Genomic DNA, 24,396 nt, shown 5'->3' with positions numbered 1-24,396 from the left:
GGATCAACGGGAGATTCCTCCCTTTCTTCAGATGCAGGGCGAACGGTTCTCTCTGATCTTCGTGATCGACTAGACATCTGCAGATATTTTAGTATTAAATATCACGTATTTACATTCCCAAATATAATATGGTGTCTGAGTATAGGTATGTACATGTAAATTCATAATTACATTGGCCATTTGTAATTTGAATTCACCTTACATACTGCCTCCTTTAACCCATTATATTTTACTCCCAGTGACACTAATAATATCCGGGATCCCTTAACATGCAAATGACAGTTTAAGTCTAGGCATCATGCTTTGAATACCTAAATCTCTTAAACTAAGGCTCTAATACCACTTCTGTAACAACCCCCAAACACCACATTTGCATATAACACATATTTCATTACATAGAAATATAGTTTACGTCACAAGGTCTCACTAGTACAATGATTCTTATATGTACAAAATCTACATATGAAAAATTCCAAAATAAATCATGTACTAACRCATGTAATACAACATGTAACTTCAAATTAAGTCATCATAAGCAGATCTTCAAAAGCAGATAACAGATTGGGAAAATAATCACATTTTTCCTTTCCCTTTATCATCCCTGGATCCTACCATTCCTGCATTGCATAATTTTAAAACAGAAAATGAGGGTTAGACCAGAAGGGTCTAGTGAGTGAATCTCTTCTTTGCAAATGCAAGGTGATAAACACCAAAATATAATAAAATATCTTTGTTCAGGAATATTTGCAATACATTCAAATAAAGCAGTTCTCAATGACATGTATAATAGGATAAATCGAAGAACCTCAGTTGTTATTAATAAATACATATGCTTAAAGATTCAACGTTCCCAATATGAAATAAATATTTTAACCAAAACTTCTTTGAATTATCAGATCATTCCTTTGTAATTATTAACGGAAAGATTTAAGGCAATACTTGCCCTTTTATGACAAACCATTTTCTTCTTCTCAATAACATCTAAATTATTATTTCTAATAAGAATGATATCTCTAATTCATCAGGTCACAAAGAAATGATGACTCAAAGTTATTAAATCCAATTAGTAATAATAATAAGAGTTATAATAACAATATTCGCATATGATAATGCCGCCCTTATTCCAAGTACACCTCTCCTTGATATGTCACCCTTATTCCTCCATCAAAACAGAGCTACTTATCAAAACAGACAAAAGTCACCACATCTGAAAGTACCCATTCCCAGTTCCAAGCCAGAACAGACAAAAGTCACCACGTTTGGGGGGACTACCTCTTAAAACAAGTTTCATACCAAAACAGACTTACGTCACCACGCTTGGTAGAAACAGTTGTACAAAAATCCAATTCCATACCAAACAAACTTATGTCACCACGCTTGGTAGGAACTAATCTTTTTATTTAAAAAGATGTAAAATACCCCTTTTTATAAATCCATAATCAAACCCAATAATAGACATTTCAAACTATATAAAATGTCTAAAATATATAACTCATGAATATTTTCAAGTAAAAGTTATCCGGATAAGTTATCCGGACATACAATCCGGACAAAACTTGCCCCCTTTTTATCCGATTTATTAATTCAGACAACCTACGATCTAAGACTAAATCGCATGATTTATACCCGATTTAAAGCAATCTGAACAACACATGGTCGGATTAAGGCTAAACCGTTCAATATGTGGTCGGTTTATAACTAATCCGCACAACTCTTAAGCAATTTAAGGCTAAATCACACAATACTTGGTCATATTCATACTTCTCCGTTCAAAACCTATGTCCAGTTTACATAATTCAAAATCTCACCAACTCCCTAAATCACATGACTCTTGAGCGATTTATAACTAAGTCGGTCACCTCTTATCCGGTTTAAGAGTAATCCGGACAAGCTTTGTCCGGTTTATACTTAATCCGGTTACCCTTTGTCCGAATAAAGATCTTTAAAAAAAATACTGATTTCTTTCCAATAATAAACAACATTCAAGTAAAACCAATAACAAATTTTATGCAAAAAGGTTTTAGAAATCACTCACCTTATGCAAAAACTCTGATTTTGAAGAAGATGAAAAAGTCACTTTAAATTCAAACTTGGTCTCCGGTCAATTCTTCTCTCTAAATTCTCTCAACTTCCAAATGAGGCAAGAAAAATGCCTCCTTATCAAAAACTTCATATTTATACTTTCCTATAAAGGAAAGTTGGCTGAACCAGCCAACACCAACCACACATACATACATGCAATCACATGCCCACACATACATGCATATTGATGCATATATATATATATATATATATATATATATACATAGCACGTGTATATATATATATATAACACATATTATGCATATTTCTCATGCATAAAATACACATACTTACGCATTTTAACTCATGTAAGCATGTATCAATATAAACAATTAACTCACATAATAAATACCTTGAGCAATAACCGGACCCGGTTATCACAAAGAGCGAAGGCAAGATTCGAGAGTCTTACCCGTTAAGTAAGGACGATGACTCTTACCATGGTTAGCGCTTACGTGGATAAATTGTTGCGTACGAGGCGTTTTAATGAATAAAATCTTACTCGGTAAGTGATGGTATTGAATTTTACCGATAAATACTTATCGGGTAAGTGTTTAGGTAAACGACCCCTAAATTTGTTTATCTTTGGTGTTAGAACTATTTTTATTACAAAAATTTGATATTTATATATTTTTGGTTGTTTGTTTGTAAATGATATTTGATTATAATATTTATTAATTATATCATATATTATTTTATAATACATAATAAATTTTAAATTTATGTTTCAAATTTATTTAAAAATTTAATATTTTAATATAAAACGTACCATTGACATGCATATTACAATATGTGAAATAAAAAGATACATAACATGGAAAATAATTTAAAAAAACATAGTAGCTATAAATAATAATTATAACGGTATCATTGAAAAATTATAAGTTATGGATAACAAATATATACCTGAAATATTCTATTTGTGATTAAAAATGAGTTGGAAACTGGTTACCATTTACTTCAAATTTACATTATTTTGAATAAAAATAAAAGAAACTGTTTCGTATTATATAATATAATGAACTCATTCTTTAAGAAACCTAAATTTTCATTCCAGATTAAACTAGGGAATGAAAATTCATTCCCATTTTCATTTCATTTCATGTTCATTTTCATTTCCTAATATGAACCAAACAGCCTCTTATTGTTTAGTTATATAGAATTGAAAGAAAAAGATTAAAAAAAAAACCAAAATGATCCTCGTTTAACTAGACTTAAGGAAAAAAGTTAACGTTCAATTAAAAAAAGAACGGAAAAACCGTTGGAACTTGACAAATATGAGCACAAAACCGAGGTAATGAAGTGATGGAAATTGACAAATATAAAGGGCAAAACTTATTATTACATTTATATTTATTTATTTATTTATTTATTTATTTATTTATTCATCAACATCATTAAAAAAGCAAAAAAAATTGTTTCTATTCATTTGTTTATACATTAACATCATTGAAAAATAAATAAATTATATAATAACTTAATTGATAAGATTTTGAATTTGTTTCATTTATTTTTATGGAATAAGATGAGGTATAGATAAGTTATCCCGAACATTATGCTTATAAAAAGTTATTAATAACGAACAATTTTTTTTCTTTTTTTATTTTATCTGTTTTATTTAAAATGCACTGTCAAAAATACATGCAGGGAGACTGGCCAAAAACGTTATCATGACAGGAAATGTTCTTCTGAATGGAAAGAAAAAGAGATTGGACTATGGTGTCATTGTGAGTATGCATATTCTCTAATCTTTATAACACATCATCGTCACAATGCGGCTATGACATAAATAAACAAGAACTACAAAAAAGATTGAGAATTATTAGGATTACTGATCATGTCTTATTGTATACTGTAAAATAATGCTCGTAAAAATACAATATAATTCACATTAAAAATAACCGTATTGTAAAACAATACTATATTTTTCATATGTATTGTTTTACAATATGAAATAATATGTTTAATGGTATTACCTTCTCAATCTTTTTAACTTTACACAAATATATAAGATTCAAAGTTGATTCATTTTCCATCTTTAATTATATAAAGTTTCAATAATACCCTTTTATATATTAACTTTACAAATTATATCCACATGTTTTTTTAAGAACTTAACAAGTTTAATTATTAATTAAGAATTAAATTATTTTATCTCAAGGCAAAGTTCTATCATCAAAATTTCTCAAGAACCTCTATCATCAAATGCATCATCATTCTATCTCAAGGCAAAGTTCTATACGAATCGCTTTATTTGGTCTAATTCAAATTTTGAATCTGTATTTAGAACCTTATCACTGCATGCCTAAACACAAATTTTCCCAAACTTCCTCGCCACATCTTAACCTTAAAAAATTTCGTAACACAAATTGCAGTACCAAAACACGCTTCTACCTCATAATTGTAACTCTTATGAAATCACCCTTCAAGGTGGTGTTCATCTCTTACGAGCCTGATTTGATCCTTTCTATTTAAATGATCCTCGTCGATCTTGCATAAGCAGAATCTTGCACATCTTTGACCCTACCACTTTAACAATCAAACCCGAATGATTGACTTATACACACGCACATTCATTTCCATTATGACTAACCCAACGAAGTAACAGTTTCGAACATTTCAGTTAACTAACATCATTATGGTTTCCTCTTGGGATAATCTAGTCACCATATCCCAATGTTAAATCTTTACACAAATGTAACTTGTCAATCAAAACCATTTCTACCAGAAGAAACGTCTTTTGTACACATAAGTTACCATTTTTCATTATTTGACACTTCAACCTAGATAAGCATCATTCATACACATGCAGTTAATCGCCCCAAACATAGCGATTACCCAACATCCATATTACACATAAGGGGTGAAATAGCATATGATGAAATCCCTTCCATTCCTATTCTCTTCAAATTACGTTAGGGTTATCTCTTGATTTCTAGGTTTGCTAAAATGACAAAACTAACATTGAACACTTCAACGGTTCTTGACTTCAAAGTCAATCTGTCAATGTGATGATAATTGCATGTACGGTCATAGATGCCGACTAATGAGCCCTATATCTATGACTTCGTTGCATCATAACTACCATCTTCAACCTAAACCATCATTTATCAACAAGACTAAAACCCATTAATGCATAGACTATTTACAAGTCTACCATAACGCCTAGGCATAAATTCAGTGTGTTGAAATTTACTTCATTCCATATAATTATTTCATCAAGAAAATATATCACTACCAATTAGCATGTAACCACTTGAAGTTAAACATCCAACAATTCAAATTAGCCCTAGTTATAAGCAAAAACATCTCGATGATACCAACCAGAAAAGTTAAAGCTTGGATAACAGACACCGTTAAGAAATCTAGTAACTTAAATTTCCATTAAGAACCGACTTTCCAAGTTGAAATCTTGAAATTCACAAATCAACCACAAACTATTCCTTAATTTCTCAACTCCTAAATTGTCATTCTTTCTCTTAATTGCAATATTCTCCAAATCGAGGTTTTGGCCCAAAATATAGAATGTTGTAAAATCAACCACACAAATTGTGGTGAGTACGTTATCAATATATAGAAGAAGATTACAGCAGACTCCCCTTTAATCAAGGAGGATTTGCAGGATAATTACAAGAAAAACAATATCTTCTAAAAATACATTTATTCCGCTAATACCCCCCTTCAATCGAAAGGGCGGTGGACTAAGCTTGAGCATAGCATGAAGTGTTTCAAATTGAGATCTTGGCAAGCTCTTGGTGAAGATGTCAGTGACCTGGAGATTGGTTGGTACGAACTTGGTATACAGTTTGCTGGATAAAACAAGTTCGTGAATAAAATGATAGTCAAGATCAATATGTTTTGCTTGCTTATGAGAGACCGGATTTTGAGTGAGAAACAAGGCACTTTTGTTGTTGCATGAAATGGTTGCACGGTCTAGCGGTAAGGCATGTTGTTCTCATAACAGGTGAGTGATCCAGATAATTTCAGTAGTAGTATTTGCCATGGCACGATATTCAGATTCACACCTGGATCTTGAGACAGTAGGTTGTTTCTTAGCACTCCAAGAAACGAGGTTGCCACCAAGAAATATAGAGTAGCCATAAGTTGAGCATCTGAATATCCTAGAAGAGTAAAAGAGAGACCAAAAGACAACGTCCCATTGACATAACGCAAGATCCTTTTAACTAACTGGTAATGAGTAATGGTGGGAGCATGAAGAAATTGACTGACTTGATTGACAGAGTAAGATAAGTCAGGTCTCATAATGGTCAAGTATTGGAGAGCACCAACAAGGGATCAATATAAAGTTGGATCAGAGAGCAAGTTGCCAGCGGAAGTAAAAGACTCATGAGGAGCAAGAGGTGTAGGAACGACTTTGGATTCAAGAAGACCCGCTTATTGAAGAATGTCACGTGCATACTTCGCTTGGGATAAAAATAAGCCATCATCAGTATAAGAAACCTCAAGTCCCAAAAGTAATTAAGATGTCCTAGATCTTTGGTAGCAAATTCACGATTGAGCTCTGAAATAAAAGTAGTAGTAAGATGCTCATTACAGGATAAGATCGTCAACGTAGACGAGCAAGTACATGATGCAAGAATCTCGTGTGTAGACAAAAAGAGAGGTGTCAGCACGGCTACACATAAAGCCATAAGTGGTAAGAAACGTACTCAGTCGGTGAAACCATGCTCGTGGAGCTTGTTTTAAGCCATATAGAGCTTTTGACAGCTTGCATACATAAGTTGGGAAATGAGGTTCATTGAAGTTGGGAGGTTGCTCCATAAAGACTGTCTCATTTAAGTTTCCATTTAGGAAGGCATTTTTAACATCTAGTTGATTCAATTTCCATCCATTTAACACAACAAGAGATAGGACGATGCGTATGGTGGTGGCCTTAACCACCGAACTGAACATTTGAGAATAGTCTAACCCCGGTATCTGCATAAAACCTTGGGCCACTAAACGAGCTTTAAATTGTTGAATGGAGCCATTGGAGTTGTATTTGATACAATATACTCATTTAGAGCCAACAACGTTTGATGACGAGGGGCGAGGGACAATAGTCCATGTGTTGTTATGTTTCAAAGTGTCCATCTCCTCTTGCATGGCAGCCATCCATTTAGGATTTTTGGCAGCCGATTTAAACCCACGGGGTTCAATGGTAGCTAAAAGAGAATATTGTAGAGGGTTCGTGGTGAAAAAAGCAAGATCGGCAATACGCTTTGGTTTAAAAATGCCATCCTTTACTCGAGTAATCATAGGATGTAAAAAGGAAGTGGCGGTGTGGGAGGGGGTAGGATCGATAGCGGTGGCAGTAGGGGCTTCAGTAGTGATTTGTGGTTGCGGAGGTGGCGAAGGTGTTGATTCAGACAGATGGTCAATTTCTGGAGTGGACGGAAACTGAGTCGGTGTAATGGGTGGTGAGGCAGTGGTCTCCGTGGAGGGAGATCTGGGTATTAAGTCAGAAGTACTTGTAGATCTGCATAAGGTATATGGAATGATAGGTAGAGCGTCGATCCGAGAGGGCAGAGCAGATTTTTGTGGAGGTGAGAAAGCCCGAAGTGTCTTCAAGGAAGGTTGATAAATCCAAAGTGGACAAATCAGATGGGCCGAAAGATCCAGCAAATGGAAATACACTTTCATTGAAGCGAGCATGACATGTAATATAAATGCGAGAAGTAAGTGGATCAAGACACTTATACCCCTTGTATTAAGAACTGTACCTGATGAAGATACACAGAAGACTTCATGGAGCAAGTTTATGTGGAGATAAAACTCGTAGATAAGGGAAGACTTGGCAACCATATGCACGAAAGTGACTGTATTGTGGTGGTTAGGAGAAAAGCAACTGAAATGGACTAATATTGTCCAATAGTTTCGTAGGTAAACGGTTGATGATGAATGTGGCGGAGCTGAAAGCATCTACCCAATAGGTTGCAGGGATGTTGGCATTAAATAACATGGCGAGACCCGTTTCGATGATGTGTCTATGTTTGCGTTCCGCACACCCATTTTGTTGTGGCATGTAAGGACACGAGAGATGATGAAGAGTGCCATTGTCGTCAAAGATCTTGCGAACCATATGATTTACAAATTCAGACCCACAATCACTTTGAAATACTTTGATTTTTTTGAAAATTGAGTTTGGACGAGGTTGATGAAGGTTAACAGAACCGAGTAAAAACCTATCTTTGTTTGGAGAGGATAAAACCAAGTTAAACGAGAATAGTCATCCACAAAAATGACATAGTACTGATAACCATCACGAGAACAAATAGGAGAAGGTCCCCACAAGTCATAATGTATTATATCTAGAGGATGCAAAGCACGTTTAGTATCGAGTTCAGAAGGTAATCTGTGTCTCTTAGAAAGTTGACAAGACATGCAAATATAAGATTTAGGTAAAACCGAAGTTAAAGACAAAACACCCAAGTTATTCAAAACAGAAATTGTATGAAAAGAAACATGCCCAAGACGAGTATGCGATAACTCATATGAGGCCCGATTGGAGACACTGTGACTTGCAAGGAGAGCTTGAGGGCCATCTTTAAGCACATAGAGTCCATTCTCACACTTCCCTTTGGCTAGAATCTGTTTGGTTTTTTGGTCCTGAATGGAGAAAAACGGCTGAGAAAATAATACATCAACCGGATAATCCATGGTTAGTTTTCTAACAGATAACAACTTCTTGGTGAGAATAAGAATAACGAGTACATCACGTAATAAAAAATTATTGGAAATCATTAATGTACCGGTGTGAGTAACGGGTAAGGTTTTACCGTTTTCGAACATAACATTCAAGTTACCTTAATAGGGAGTGAATTGATGAAGAGTGTCGTAGTCAGGAGACATGTGATGTCGCCTTATAATCTGCATGCCAGTCGAGAGAACCAGTAGTCACATGACATTGAGCATGAAATGCTTTAGCTATGTTTTCTGTGGAGGGTGTGGCTTGACTAGCGTAGGTATGCAAAGATGGACACGATGAGGCATAATGTCCATTGGTGCGACACAGCTGACAGTGAGGGGGCGACGGTTGTTCCCGCGGCCTCGTCCAGAAGATTGTCGACCGCAAAAGTTTGAGTTGCGAGAAGAGCCACTTGAGCGACCACCACTAGAAGAACCGGTGGATCTAGTCTGGTAAGCATTGAAGACAACTGGTGTAGAGAGGAGCCGTGCAAGGACCGTAAGAACATCTCATGACTCTCGGCTTGAGAGAGGAGATCACGAAAGCCAGAAGCGAGCTTAGTTGCACGCATGGCTGTAGAAAATGTTTCGAACGATGCACCAAGGCCGCATAAAAACCAGTGTAGCTTGTCAATGTCAGTAACTAGATGTCCAATGGCTGCCAATTGATCACATAGAGCTTTGAAATTGCGACCAAACTCAGTGACAGAAGACGTACCCTTGGTGATTTAACGAAGGGAATCACGAAGATAATGAACTTGTTCTACCGAGGAATTGTTGAAAGCAGTTTCGAGGGAAAGCCATATTTGACGAGTGTAGTGAGGCCAAGAATCTCAGTGGTGGCTTCTTCTATGAGAGAAGAATGACAGACTTCTGATCAGTTTCTGCCCAAGAAAAAAAGGCGGGGTTATCGAGAGTTTTGTCGTCAACAATAATGGTGGCGGATGGCGGAGAAGATGTACCATTAACATGATCAAGAAGTTTTTGATAGGTGAAGAGAGGAAGCATCTGATTTCACCATATAAGATAGTTGGATGATGATAATTTAATAGGGATCATGTGAAGAAGAGTATTCATGGAGAGAGGAGTTTTTGATGAGGCGGCCATGGAGGAAACCAGGATCAAGAATAGGGTTTGAGAGAAAACGAAGGGGAGGAATAGATTAGTTGCCTGATACCATATAGAATGTTGTAAAATCAACCACACGGATTGTGGTGAGTACGTTATCAATATATAGAAGAAGATTACAGCAGACTCTCCTTTAATCTAGGAGGATTTACAAGATAATTACAAGAAAAACAATATCTTCGAAAAATACATTTATTCAGCTAATACAAATGCCTAATGAGTTCAAGACTTTCAAGTATGTCGTATCTATTGGTCCCAGGTACAAGAGTCTAAAGGTAACAGTTTGTAGGAGGGGGGGTGAATACAAACACAACAATTTTCACTTTTTAAAATCTTTTACTGATAAAGAAGATCAATACATAATTTACAGAATGTTTGTGGAAGAAGATAAGATACATAATTTATCTAAAACAATCTAGGGAACACACAAGATACAGAAACCAAGAAAGAAAAGACTTCCTAAATGAAGAAACAATAACTTTTCTAAAGAAGATCCTAGTTGGTGTTCTTCAGTTGATGTAAAGATAACTTTGAAAGATTAAGAAGTCTGTGCTTGTAAGGAAGTCTTCTTTTGGGTAGAAAGATGATATTCAAGAAGTAAACTTCTTGGCTTAGTTGGTTGGATGGTTACTGAGAAGGAGGAGCTTATCAGCTATATATACTCATTGCATTAAATGCAAGTTAGACAGTACAAGGCACGTGGCAAGCTTCTAGAGGTAAGCTTGTCCTTTGTCTTCAGATATACATGCTTTTGTCGTATATGAACAGTAGTCTTTCCAAAAGTAGGTAAGCACGTTTGGAGACAATAGAGTGACTCCGTACAAGTGCTTTTTACTTTGAGAGGTATGAGTTTGTCCTTTGTGTGTAGGAGGATAAGAAAAAAACTAATCATGGTCAACAAGATTCATTTGATTGCTGACACTGGAATAACACTAGGGTTTCTTCAGTGTATGCTGAATCTTAAGTAGATTTCACACATTTGTAGACAGACTTGTTATCACTGAAACCACATCAGATCACAAACTTCTTGTCTCTGTCTTCAGTTTTATCTTCGATATCACTGAAGGTTCTTGTAGTGTGAGTTTTGTATTCTTGAAGAATACTTGTCTCTGAGAGATACAATACTTGCTCAGCGATCACTAGACAAACTCAGTGATGATCGCTGAAACTGAATAAAGAGAAAATACTTTTCGTAAGATAAAAAAGATCATCATCAAATCATAAAGAGAGAAGATCAACAGTCTCCAAAACAAAGATCAATCTTTTTAAAATTTAAAAGTTTAACGAGTTATGAACAATTTGAAGCAGACACATACATGCATGACATAATGCCATCCCAACTGGGTAGTGCATGACATAATGTCATCCCAACTGGGTAGTTATGCATAGTGGCCATTGAATAATGCTAGCAATGACCAAATGGTAAAAATGCATTTCAATTTATCCAAACAATGTCGAAGGTTAATGAAAATACGTACCAAAATTTTACTAAGCAGGCCATTATAGTCCTATGGTTCACTTAATCGTGCCAAGTAAGTTAACCGACTTACGCACAAAGTAGTGTGCAACAACATAAACATGATCATGCATAACTCAAACAAAATTTATACATAATTATGCTTTCATATCCTTCTCCATAATGGAAAAATAACATGAAATAAATTCTCAATAAAAAATTTGTATGCAAACTTGTGTAATAAAGCAATTTCATGTATTTCAAAATTTGACCCCACACTTACATGCATAAATTTATTCAACAAAACGTGTACCATATTATGCTCATGTATTTTAGTACAGGACGGAATGACTCATGCAATTCATTTAAAACAATGCATGAAACTGGCCGAGGTCCAAAGCTTTAAAGCCATGCTTACAAAACTAACTAGTTTAGCTACCAACATCAAGATATTCAAAATACTCAAAACAATAATCCATAACCATGCTAATTACACCATACAACCTTACCAAATTAACGATGATTCACAAGCCTGAATTTAATCATGACCATTTTCTTGACCCTCCACTGGTCTGCCTAAAGTAGGCACTAATACTTAAACTGTCATATAAGGTGATAACGCTACAAATACATCAAAGTTCCAATGATCAACAAATAGAATGAACTTGCTACCCCCATTCAATAATATACAAAAATACAATCCAAACAAACACTAGTAGTTGTAAATTCATAATAACACTGGCTAGGTGTGGTTGTGAATATACAATACATGATGGTCCATGTTACTATTGCCATAACTCTTGATGCTAGTCTGTCTAAGTCACCTTAAGGCATCCTATCTCATTGATCCCAATCATAATCTTTCAGTCTTTCATTTTTCTTCACTCTAGTTTAAGTTTAGGCATCTAAGATCAATACCTAATTCTCTTAAATTTATGTTCTGATACTAACTTGTAAAATCTCAAATCTTGAAAAGAACGACTAGATTAAATCCTTTGGAAAATACCAAAAACGACATGAATTTCTTCCAAAAGCAATCCTTGATGACTTACAAGGAATTATAAGGTTAAAAGTTAACAACTTTCAAATCAAATCCTTATAAGGAATCAAATGTCATAAGTACTAGAAAAGGTACTAATGAGCCAAGTTATTCACGCTCCACTACAATCACTCGTCTCATCATTAGTATCGTTAGTACTACCCACACAAAGACTCGATGCACATATTGACAAGAAAAAAATATTAGACATAATGCCTATTGAATTCAAATATTGGAGACCATTCGCTCTTGGGGTGGAACTTAATCTCGATGTGCATCGAGTCTTTGTGAGATTAACAAATATATATATATATATAGAGAGAGAGAGAGAGAGAGAGGAGCGATCAAATAAAAACCGCCTCCATTTGTGTAAACCGTGTAAACCAATCTCACTCATTCATTTTCTTGATCAATGGTTAAGTTAAGGAAATTAAAAATTTTAAAAAAATTGAAAATACATTTTATAATACCGATAAGGGTAAAAGGGTAAAACCAAATATTCATTTATTCAAGGAAATCATATCATGTATATCATATTACTAATGAAACTAATCTATTTTTTGTAAAGTAATTTATTATTTTTACGTTAACATTTATTATTATTAATTAAACTAATTTATTTTTCATCTTCAATTATTTCAAGACGAACCGTCTACATTATGCACCCGTTTCATTTTTCATTTCATCTATTGAATGGATCACCTACACCATCACTGAAACGGGTTTCACCATGAAAGCAGTTCACCACTCGTTGTTCAATTATGCCATGAACCAGTTTCACCTTCATGAAACCTGTTTCATGTAAATTAATTTTTTTATTTCACTCATGATTTGATGCATTTTTTCCTTTACTCCTTACAATCTTCAAAATTCTGGAGCAGATTACAATCTTCAAGATCCCGAAGCAGATTCATCATGTATCCGTTTCATCATGCAATTATTTCATGGCGAACCAAATAAACTATGCATCCGTTTCATGTTCCATTTTTTCTACTAAACGGATCAACTACACCATCACTGAAACATGGTTCACCATGAAATGATTTCATATTACTCATGAATCAATTACAACATGACTCAGTTTCACCTTCATAAAACCTKTTTCATGTAAATTAATTTTTTTATTTCACTCATGATTTGATGCATTATTTCCTTTAATCCTTACAATCTTCAAGATTCTGRAGCAKATTACAATCTTCAAGATCCCGAAGCAGATTCATCATGTACCCGTTTCATCATGCAATTATTTCATGACGAACCAAATAAATTATGCACTCGTTTCATATTCCATTTTTTCTACTAAACGGATCAACTACACCATCACTGAAACGTGGTTCACTATGAAACGATTACATATTACTCATGAATCAATTACAACATGAACCAGTTTCACCTTCATGAAACCTGTTTCTTTAACATTATTTTTTAATTTGAACCATAATTTACGATTTCATTCTCTAATGCAATTCAATCTTCAAGACCCGTTTGCAGATTCAATCTCATAACAATATATCAAATTCAAAATATTAATATTATAATATAATTAAATATTTAAATGTTACCATTTATACAATTTTTTTTATTACATTTCCTTAATTAAGATTTATTAATAACTTCTATATTTAATAGAAAATATTGTAAATGACCAAAATACCCTTATTGATTAAATTTAATTAGAAAAAAATGGAATTTTTCTATTGATCGAAATTGGTTTACACGATTTTTTAGAAATGCACGGCTTTCATTTGAACGTACCCCTATATATATTTATATATATATATATATATATATATATATATAATATGATGGCATTATTAAAAACTTTTATCACGAAGACAGATGACCTAACAAGTTGTATTGTTAGTTGTTAGGATAATGTTGTACAATCTAATAGTATTGAATAAGTAATATTGTTTTATTAATTTTTTTTGGGACACTTACAAAAAATGGTTTTATATATATATTTTTTCAAATGACGTTATATGAAACAAATTTCAAGAAGTTTAGATTTATATCTTGAGTCGTTTTAGGTTGTTCAATCATAACAATTAACGATAAAACTTGTTAGATCATGGGACTTCATTTTTACTACTTATTATGCAGAGGCTGATTTATAATTCTCTTTCACTGGTGGCACAAAATAATTATGATAGCATGATATAAAATAAAAATTAATTATAGTTACTACATACAGTATAAAACACTAAAAATCAGTTCCATTTCATTGATTTACAATCTGATTTTTTATATTCCATCATTATTAACTATTAAAACTTAAATTTAAGCCTCAATATATGCTATTATAGCTTCTCATTTTTCCAGTTGTAACATAACATGAAACACAATATATAGTTGCACCGATAAGGACCACAAAAAATACACTATGCTAGAACAATTATGTGGTAGCACAAGACCTCATACCCTTCTTCTTGTCCCCTGGCTTACGCACAATTGTTGGTCCAATAAACTTAAAGTTCCCATTAATTATGGACGTTGTACATCTTAGCTAACAAGCCTATTTTAACAATTGTATTAAACACGGGTGGATATATATATATATATATATATATATATATATATATATAGAAGTGGTTGCACAAGATAGCACTAATATATTCTCGACTTAATGTAAAAACTACGACGACCTTTCACAGGTAATGCACCACTAGACATTGTCGGCGAAAAAAATTGAGAGGCAACAATAGCACATCAAAGCTTAAATTTGAGTTTTAATGGTGAATAATGGTGCAACACAAACACTGTTACTGTTACTGTAAATCATTGAAATTGGAATTGATTTCTTGGTTTTCTGTAGTTTTTTAAGTTGTAACTATAATTATATTTTATTTATTCTATCCTAAGGTAACTATTTTGTGCTACCACCATAAAAAACACTTCTGAATAAATGGTTATTGTTTGCAAAACTGGTAGGCTTATGTGACCCAAGAGGACATACTATTTGGAACACTGACAGTGAAAGAAACTCTCACATACTCAGCAAAACTAAGGCTACCAGAAACCCTAAAGAAACACCAAGTTGATGCAATTATTAATGAGGCGATTATGGAAATGGGTCTTCAAGATTGTGCTGAAAATGTTATTGGCAATTGGCATTCGAGAGGAATAAGTGGTGGTGAAAAGAAGAGACTTTGCATTGCACTTGAAATCCTCGCTAAGCCAACCCTCTTGTTTCTTGATGAACCCACAAGTGGTCTCGATAGTGCCGCCGCCTTCTTTGTTATTCAGGCGCTCAGAACCATGGCTCGAGATGCTAACCGAACCATAGTCTCTTCGATCCATCAGCCGAGTAGCGAAGTTTTTGCACTTTTTGATGACTTGTTTCTGTTATCAGGTGGTGAAACAGTCTTTTTTGGCGAAGCGAAAATGGCGTTAAAGGTGCAAAATATTTGTATTTACACTGTATTATAAAATATTTATTTACATAAATGACCATAAACATTATCTTTTTAGGTAACTTACATTGTCATCTAGCTTATCAATGACTTTATTACCTAATAGCTAGTTTACAGTCAACAACTATCTTTTCAACTAATAATTCGTTTATCCGCTAGTTCTCACCCAACCTAACTTATCAGCTAATAGCTAGCTTATTAGTAAATAGTTTACTAAACAAAAGCCTTATACTTTCAGTTTTCACACATACGAACTAAATTATTTCCAACCCAATTTCCAGTTCTTTTCTGATGCCGGAATACCATGTCCGAGTAGACGAAATCCTTCAGATCACTTTCTTCGATGCATAAATTCGGACTTCGATAGGGTGAATGCCGCATTGCAAGGTTCGCAGAGGTTTCAGGTACCAACTTTTGCTCTACATATAAAACAAACCATCCATATACTAAAATCCTAAGAGAATTAACCAAGGTTTTTGGGTTAATTGCAGGACAAGAGAACCATCTCCACCAGTCATGCATTGTATTCAACAACAGCAGAGATAAAAGCAATGCTTGTTCATAAGTACAGGTGCTCAGAGTATGCAACAGCTGCAAGAACAAGAATTCGAGGAATCTCATCCAGTATTGTAAGTTTGTCAAAACTTCTATCTTTATATACAGTTGGTTGTTGTTGCCAACTAAGATTAAACGCTTACCACCACTTATGGGTAATTAAATATTTATCATCTCTCATGGAGAATCTTACTAATCATTTTGCTAACGACAATCTTATCTGATAAAGTGAGAGTACGATTATAATATGTTTATATGACGTTTTTGGATGTTTTAACAAGTTTTTCAGGCGTTTTTAAAATGAAGTATTGTATTAGCTAGTTTATATTGTAAAGTTGTCCTAAAAAACTTGTTAAAACATTAAAAAATGTTCAATAAACCTATTGTAACACTTTTAGGTTGAATATTTTTTTGTTTGGTGCTATTAACTTATGTTATATACAACATTTTATGGGTCTTATAAACTAATGTGGTTGTAGTGACCAAGACCTGGTTTATGTTGGTAAACGACCCTAAATATCATTCTTAAAGTTAAGTGTCATATAGAAAAACTAATAATACGATTTACTTATTGAGTTTTTTTAGCTTGTCTAGCTTCGTTGATAGGAACTTGTTAGATTGCCTACCTTCATTCTAATAACTAATTATCAAACTATTATATATTAGATTGGCTAACTTCATTCTAATGATTAATTGTTAAAGTATTATACAGGACACATAGTTATTGTTGGTTTTACAAACTGTAATAATTTGGGATTTAGAGATGATAAGAGGGTCGCATAATCTCTTAGGATCGTGTAGAGTACACTTTTCAAATACAATAATTCGTCCTGCCTTGGGTTCACAAATTTAATATTGAGATAATCCTAGAAAAAATCTCTTTTTCAAAGGCTTTGAAATCGAGATATATATACCCCAGAGAATTCTTGTTTACATGCTTATATGAGAGATCGACAGTTACAGACGGTTAAAGGATAAGACTGGATAGCAGTTACAACTGAATCAGAGTTCTTATTCAAGGACTGAAGTCTAATCCTACTAAACCAAAATCAGAATCCAAGTAGCGAACTCTGACTCCAAGTGTAAGTCTGGGTGCACAAATCCAAACTCTAACTCTACAGTCCAAAGTTTTAGACTTTGCCAAATTTTTAAGTTTCGATGACCATACCAAAAATCTGACACTCTAATTTAGAATTTCAGATTTAGACAACTTTCTAAGTCTAGATGTGCAAAGCCAAACTCCAACTCTATAGTCCATAATTAAATCTAGACTTAGCCATTCGATAGGTAATTCAAAACTCTAATCACAATGCCCCAAACTTATACTTAGTGTGATTTTCACCAAGCGGGGAGGCATTACAAAGATGAGGAGTATCAGTGATGGAAAATTCTGTCACAAATCCGTCGCAAGGCATAATCAGTCCCTCGCTTATTCATTGTTGCTCGTCCGTCGGTCAAAAACTCGTAGGTAATGCTATCAGTGATGGATTAGCGACGGTCGGATTTGTGACGGATTAGCAACGAAAAAATTTCAAACGGATTTGCGACGGAAATGTTTCAGCGATGGATTAGCAAGAGACTTCTTTCAGCAGATCTTTCAGAGACGGATTAGCGATGGATTCTTTTAGCAAGGGACTTTTAGCGACGAATTAGCGAGGGACAAGAAACTCTTAATTCGTCGCTAATTTTTAATAATTTAAAAATAAATAAATTATAATTACATAATTCCTATATTTATTTTTACAAAACCTGACCATAAAATAACAAACCAAAATTGTCAACAAACTAAAACTAACCAATTCATACAATTCAAAATATCCAATTCATACAATTTAATATTCAAATTCATAAAATCCAACTACAGGAAGATGGGGGAGGTGGGGAAGGAGGAAAACATATCCTGACTGCCCCATAAACGTAGCAAAATGCTCCTATAACATGATCTATTCAGCCAACTAGGTAGCGTGCCTGGCTTGTTCGGCCAACTGGGCAGCATGTCTGGCATGTTCGGCCTTCAAATCTGCCCTACTCTTCCATTTGGCCTCCATCTCCGCCTGATGGCATTCCTTCCGCAGCCGCACCTCCTCCTCTACCCTTGCCAACTTCTCTCTCAACTCCGCTACCTCTAAATATTCAATATAGAACAAAATCAGTAATTTGTTCCAATGAAAGTTTTGAGAAAGTATATAAGAATATAACCAACTTATTTCCATTGTTGATCTGGTATGATCTCTTGGTGCTACTGCTACATCTACCGATTATAGCATAAGAGGGATCCTATGAGGTCCAGAAACCAAAAAGTCGGCTCTTCTTCCATCCTCTGACACTCTGATCCCAAAGAGATGCCTCATCAGGGGAAGGGGTGTCGACACTAGATTGTGACTCATCCCTAAGCGACTGAAATCGCTCCTATCATTAACCAAAACAAAATTGGGTGAGGTTATATACGTAGAAATTTCAACAGCATAACGACCGTAAATCAATCATATCCGATGTCTGCTTTTAATAATTAAAGCATTATAAATACCAATGGTAGTCACATTCTCAACCTATCTACTTAGCCCAATGTCTGCCCAACAATGGCAGCCCAAACTAATAGTATCACCATAGTTATTAAAATATATTACTTTAAACCTACCAAACGTATCTATAAACCAAAGTAATGATTAAAAAACTTACATAATACCTAGCAGCTTTGGGTAACTGAATTGAGGAGGATCAGTAGGCGGGAACGAACGAACCTGGATCCAATAAATCTGAATAAAGCTTAGTAAAATTGATTAAGGCCCAATAAAACCGAATAAAGTCCATCAATGCTCAATAAAATTGAATAAAGCCCAATAAAGTCTATTAAGGACTAATAAAATGGATTAAAACCCAATAAAACCGAATAAAGCCTAATAAGGTCTATTAAGCCCAGTAAAACTGAATAAAGCCCAATAAAACCGGATAAAGCCCATTAAGGCCCAATAAAATTAAATAAAGACCAATGAATAGATTAAGGCTCAATAAAATCAAATAAAACCCAATAAAGTCTATTAAGGTCTAATAAAATCGATTAAAACCCAATAAAACCGAATAAAGCCTAATAAGGCCTAATAAAACTGAATAAAGCTCAATACAATGGATTAAGACCCAATAAAACCAAATAAAGCCATTAAGGCGCAATAAAACCAAATAAAGCCTAATAAAATTTATTAAGGTCCAATAAAACCAAATAAATCCCAATAAAATGAATTATAACCCAATAAAATGAATTATGACCCAATAAAATCGAATAAAGCCCAAAAAACTAAATAAAGCCCAATAAACTGGATTAAGGCCCAAATAAAACTGAATAAAGCTCATTAAGTCCCAATAAAACTGAATAAAGCACAATAAAATGGATTAAGGCCCCATGAAAACCGAATAAAGCCCATTAAAATGGATTAAGGCCCATAAAACCGAATAAAGCCCAATAAAATGGATTAAGGCCCAATAAAATGGACGAAGACCCAATAAAACCGAATAAAGCCCAATGAAACATTTAAGGCCCAATAAAACGGTATAAAGCCCAAAAAATACACACATATTATCTGTACATTCACATATACACGTACATTTAAACATATATACAACATATATACATTATCCGATACATGAATCTTCAAAAATATATACGTAGATCCAATCGTGGTTAGCAACCAACACACATATGCACACATCATGTGTACATATGTATATAACGTGGGACGACGTGTATATTTACATATAACACATACACATGACACATACACATGTGTACATATAACACACACATTATCTAGACATTCATATACGTATACACTTATATATATATATACACATAATCTAATACATGTATCTTTATTAATATAAACATAGATCTAATTATTGCGGTTAGCAACCAAAACACATATATCTTCATCATATATACATATAACACATATACATATGACACCTACACCTACACATGTGTACATATAACACATAAAAAAATGAGAAAATAAGAAAAATAGGACAATCCCTTGCTGATTAGCGACGGACACGTGGTATCTGTAGTTAATCCGTCGCTGATCAGCGATGGATCTGTGAGGGAAGTGGTTTTTGGTCCATCCTTCGCAGATGCCTCACGGATCAGTGGCAGATCGTGACTGATAGACCAAAAACCATTTCTCTCACAGATCCCTCGTTGATCAACGATGGATTAGTGAGGGAACAAGTTTTTGGTCTATTCGTTGATCCGTCGCTAATCAGCAAGGGATCTGCTAAGGATAAGCCTAAAACCATTTCCCTTACAGATCAAGGACGAATTAGCGAGGGAACTGTTTTTGGCCTATCCGTCATTGATCTTTCGCTCTCGTAGATCCCTCACTGATCAACGATGTATTAGTGAGGGAACTGGTTTTTGGCCTATCCCTCACAGATTCCTCGTTGATCAGCGACAGATAAGCCAAAAAACAGTTCCCTCGGTAATTCATCACTGATTAGCGAGGGATCTGCGAGGGAAATGGTTTTTGTCTTATCCATCGCAAATCTATTTTTCCCTCACTAATAACCGTCGTTGATACTCTGTCTTCTAATAGTGATGGGCTCTACCCCTTGGAACTCCAGTAGGGGCGCTACCCTTGAACCCCACAAGGGGGCGCGAAGTCATTGACCCCCGCTTTATAGCGATCTAAGGTGATTGATACACCATTTGTTATTGTGCATTCCATACCTCCTAACTCAATTATGTTTGCCATATCACTCTAATCGATCTAAAGTAAATCACAATCATACCCAAATAATTGATGACCCTAAAATTTTACCAACACAAACTTTAGTCCTATAATGTATTCTGTTAGGTTGTTTAATGATGTCTATGTGTTATAAAAGACAAAATTTCCATGTTGAGAACATAGTTTGCAAGAATGGACGGTTCTTCAAAAATTACAAAAAAATATATGTGAAAAAAGATTGTGGTATTAGCACCTTTTGTCATTTCCTAAAACAAATTGTGTAGGACTTGACTTTAAAGGATCAAACAAGAGTGTATCATATGTAAATATATTGCAATAAATTAAAAGACATTTTTGCACGTTTCATAAAGTTTTTAAGAACAATTTTGAAGGCCTATGTTTCAGAAATCTCATACAAACATGTCTTTTTATAGAGTATTTGTTTTTGTATGACAATTTTTTGAATAATGTCATAAAAATATTAATAAGACATTTTAATTCAAAAGTGTCCTTAAATACTTGTTAACACGTTAAAAGACGTCCTATAAACTTATTACAACATTTTTATATATAACCTACAATTAATTGTTTGATCATATAAATCTAAGTTCTATTAAGCAGCCTATTATGGTGTCTTATAAACCCGATATCTCTATAGAGATTGCTGTTAAACATGTTCTTTTTCCATTTTCTCAAGAACAGTTGATTGCTTGCAAAGATTTAATCAAAATTTCATTTTTAGATATGATCTATTTAATGATTCAGTGATTAAGAACTTTTGATTTCTAGGAAGGGATTACGATTGAAACACAATGTGGGAGTCGAGCAAGTTGGTGGAAGCAACTTACAACATTGACTAAAAGATCTTTCGTTAACATGTCTAGAGATGTCGGATACTATTGGTTGCGAATAGTGGTATACCTTGTTGTTTCACTCTGTGTTGGTATTGTGTTTTTCAACATCGGTACGAGCTACCGTGCCACGTTCGCCCGTGGAGCTTGTGGTGGATTCATCTCAGGTTTTATGATTTTCATGTCCATTGGAGGCTTCCCTTCATTCATCGAAGAAATGAAGGTATGTAGCATACACTACAACAATATCATTTTTATATGACATCTTTTAGAATAACCGTATATATATATATATATATATATATAGAATATATATAGAATATTGATGTGATTTATATAGTTTGGTAAGGTTTCTTTTCTGTTAATAGTTTCCTAAATAATTAGGTTAGATATCCCTTTACATTGTAATTAAAAATAGGTGAGATTGGTTTGAGCTTGGCTTCAAAGGTCAAAAGTACCAATAGGTCCCAGGTTCAAATCCAAGGAGGATTAAAAATCCCCTTGTGGCCACGGAGGTTCAAATGCGGTGACTCGGGGTTATCTGCAAAGCAGATGGTCGCCCTTGAATTAGTCGGCTCGCATAGCGGGTTGGATATCCAGGTTAATAAAAAAAATAGGTGAGATTGGAGGAAAATAAAGATCAAGGGATTGCTCTCTTTCATGGTATTAGAGCATAACGATCCCTCATTCCCTTCCTCTTCCTCCTCCTCCTCATCTCCTACAAAAAATATGTCTTCGTCTTCCTCGTGTCACCCAGCACTAGCCGTCTCAAATAGCAAGAACCATATTTCCATCGTTCTTGAAATGGAGAATATTGTATGCAAGATGAGCTGAGTTGTTTAAGATTCATGCCCATTGCCATAGGGTCATTCATCACTTCATCAAACCTGATCCCGCAAAGGAAAAGGTCCCCCGCCACCGATGATGAGAAAAAATTATGGTCAACCCTAGATGTGACGGTTCTTCCTTGGATCTATGCTACTATTTCTCATGATCTATTACAAACCATTCTTGAGCCAGATGCTATGACTATGGAGGCTTGGAATCATCTGCGAGACATCTTCCAAATAGACACACTCGGGCCGTTACTCTTGAGCAAGATTTCTCTCACACTCACATGGAGGATTTCTCGAATGCCTCGGCGTATTGTCAGCGGCCCATAGTTTCCTCAGATTAACTTAAGAATGTCGGGGAACCAGTCTCTAATGACCGATTGGTTCTCCAGATGGTTTCCAGTCTCACAGAGGCGTACAATGGGGTTGGGATGGTTCTTCAACAAACCAATTCGCGTCCTCCTTTTTACCAGGATCGTTCGATGCTCAATCTTGAGGAAGCTGGCTTAGCCAAAAAGGTTTCAACATGTTTTCCAGCCGTGATGGCAGTAGTATATCGGGATTCTGACAATACTTCGCACCTTTCCGTCAGGCCTCATCAACCTTGCTACACCAACAAAAGGCTCCTTAATGGTCGTGGAACAAGTCGGAGCAGGCAACCAGGTTGTGGTGACGATCGTGGTAGCAGCGTATGCGAAGGCTCTAGTGGAGCCTTTTTGCCGCAATGGCAGCAACAACAGCAGTGGGGTGCAGGGAATACCCAAACCTGGCAGTGGCCATGGGCTTCCTGGGCGGTTCCTCCTTGCCTTTTTCCCATTCAGCAACAGGCCAAAGACCACTGATACTTGTGGAAGCTAGCATCATGGAGTGTTAGGTCCAAAGCCTTCTCAGGCCTATGCCACCATGCCTGCAAGTCCAAATTCTGTAGTCCAACAACACTCCACATCTTCTCTAACAGACATAGAGGCAGTGATGTTGGGACTTAACCCGCCAGATACAAATGGTATACGGATATTGGGGCTATATTACACATCACATCCACACCATGTACTCTTTCACCTTATTTCAATTTGGGCAAACATCATGGTATTCGTGTTGGCAATGGCCATTCCATTCCTATTCACGATTACGGTCCCACTACCTTTCCTGATCCTAACCACCCATTTACTTTAAACCATGTTCTTCATGCTCCTCATATTATTAAAAACCTAGTGTCTGTTAGAACATTTACCAAGGATAATTCGGAGACTGTCGAATTTGATCCTTTTGGGTTATCTATGAAGGATTTTCGGATGGGAGGCATCTCATGTGAAAGACCCGGTTTACAGAAATGATAAAAGGTTTGTAATACCTCATTTCTATAAATGATAAACAAACCACCAAAAGTTATATTTTTAAACCTTTAGAAAGAAAACGGGATATAATATTTACGAGTTTCTAATTCGAAATGTCCGCTTGGTTTACAAGACGTTTCCGTAAGCACCTGTTTTCCAAAATATCCTAAAACGGACAAAATAAACTTAATAGATTTGCATAAAGCTTAAAATATATACAAGACAGAGGACATTAGCTACCCGTTATCTAGATACTTTAATTACAACCAAAAGACAACTAATAATTTACAATCCATAGTT

General features: G+C 34.8%; 1 protein-coding gene across 1 annotated transcript in view; it reads left to right on the top strand.

The window, feature by feature from the left end:
- LOC112506138 (ABC transporter G family member 12-like) overlaps positions 1-24,396 on the top strand; it is a 48,827-nt gene that overhangs the window by 10,260 nt on the left and 14,171 nt on the right. The window contains exons 2-6 of the mRNA XM_025110168.1: positions 3,730-3,809; positions 15,324-15,788; positions 16,087-16,209; positions 16,297-16,434; positions 21,868-22,152. Coding sequence (XP_024965936.1) covers positions 3,730-3,809; positions 15,324-15,788; positions 16,087-16,209; positions 16,297-16,434; positions 21,868-22,152 — 1,091 coding nt within the window. The remainder of the gene's footprint in view (positions 1-3,729; positions 3,810-15,323; positions 15,789-16,086; positions 16,210-16,296; positions 16,435-21,867; positions 22,153-24,396) is intronic.

This window comes from Cynara cardunculus (genome assembly GCF_001531365.2).
Source record: "Cynara cardunculus var. scolymus isolate 2C chromosome LG 1, CcrdV1, whole genome shotgun sequence".
NCBI classification, from domain to species: domain Eukaryota; kingdom Viridiplantae; phylum Streptophyta; class Magnoliopsida; order Asterales; family Asteraceae; genus Cynara; species Cynara cardunculus.
Note: the sequence above shows the minus strand (reverse complement) of the source record. Positions and strands in the feature narration are given on the sequence as shown.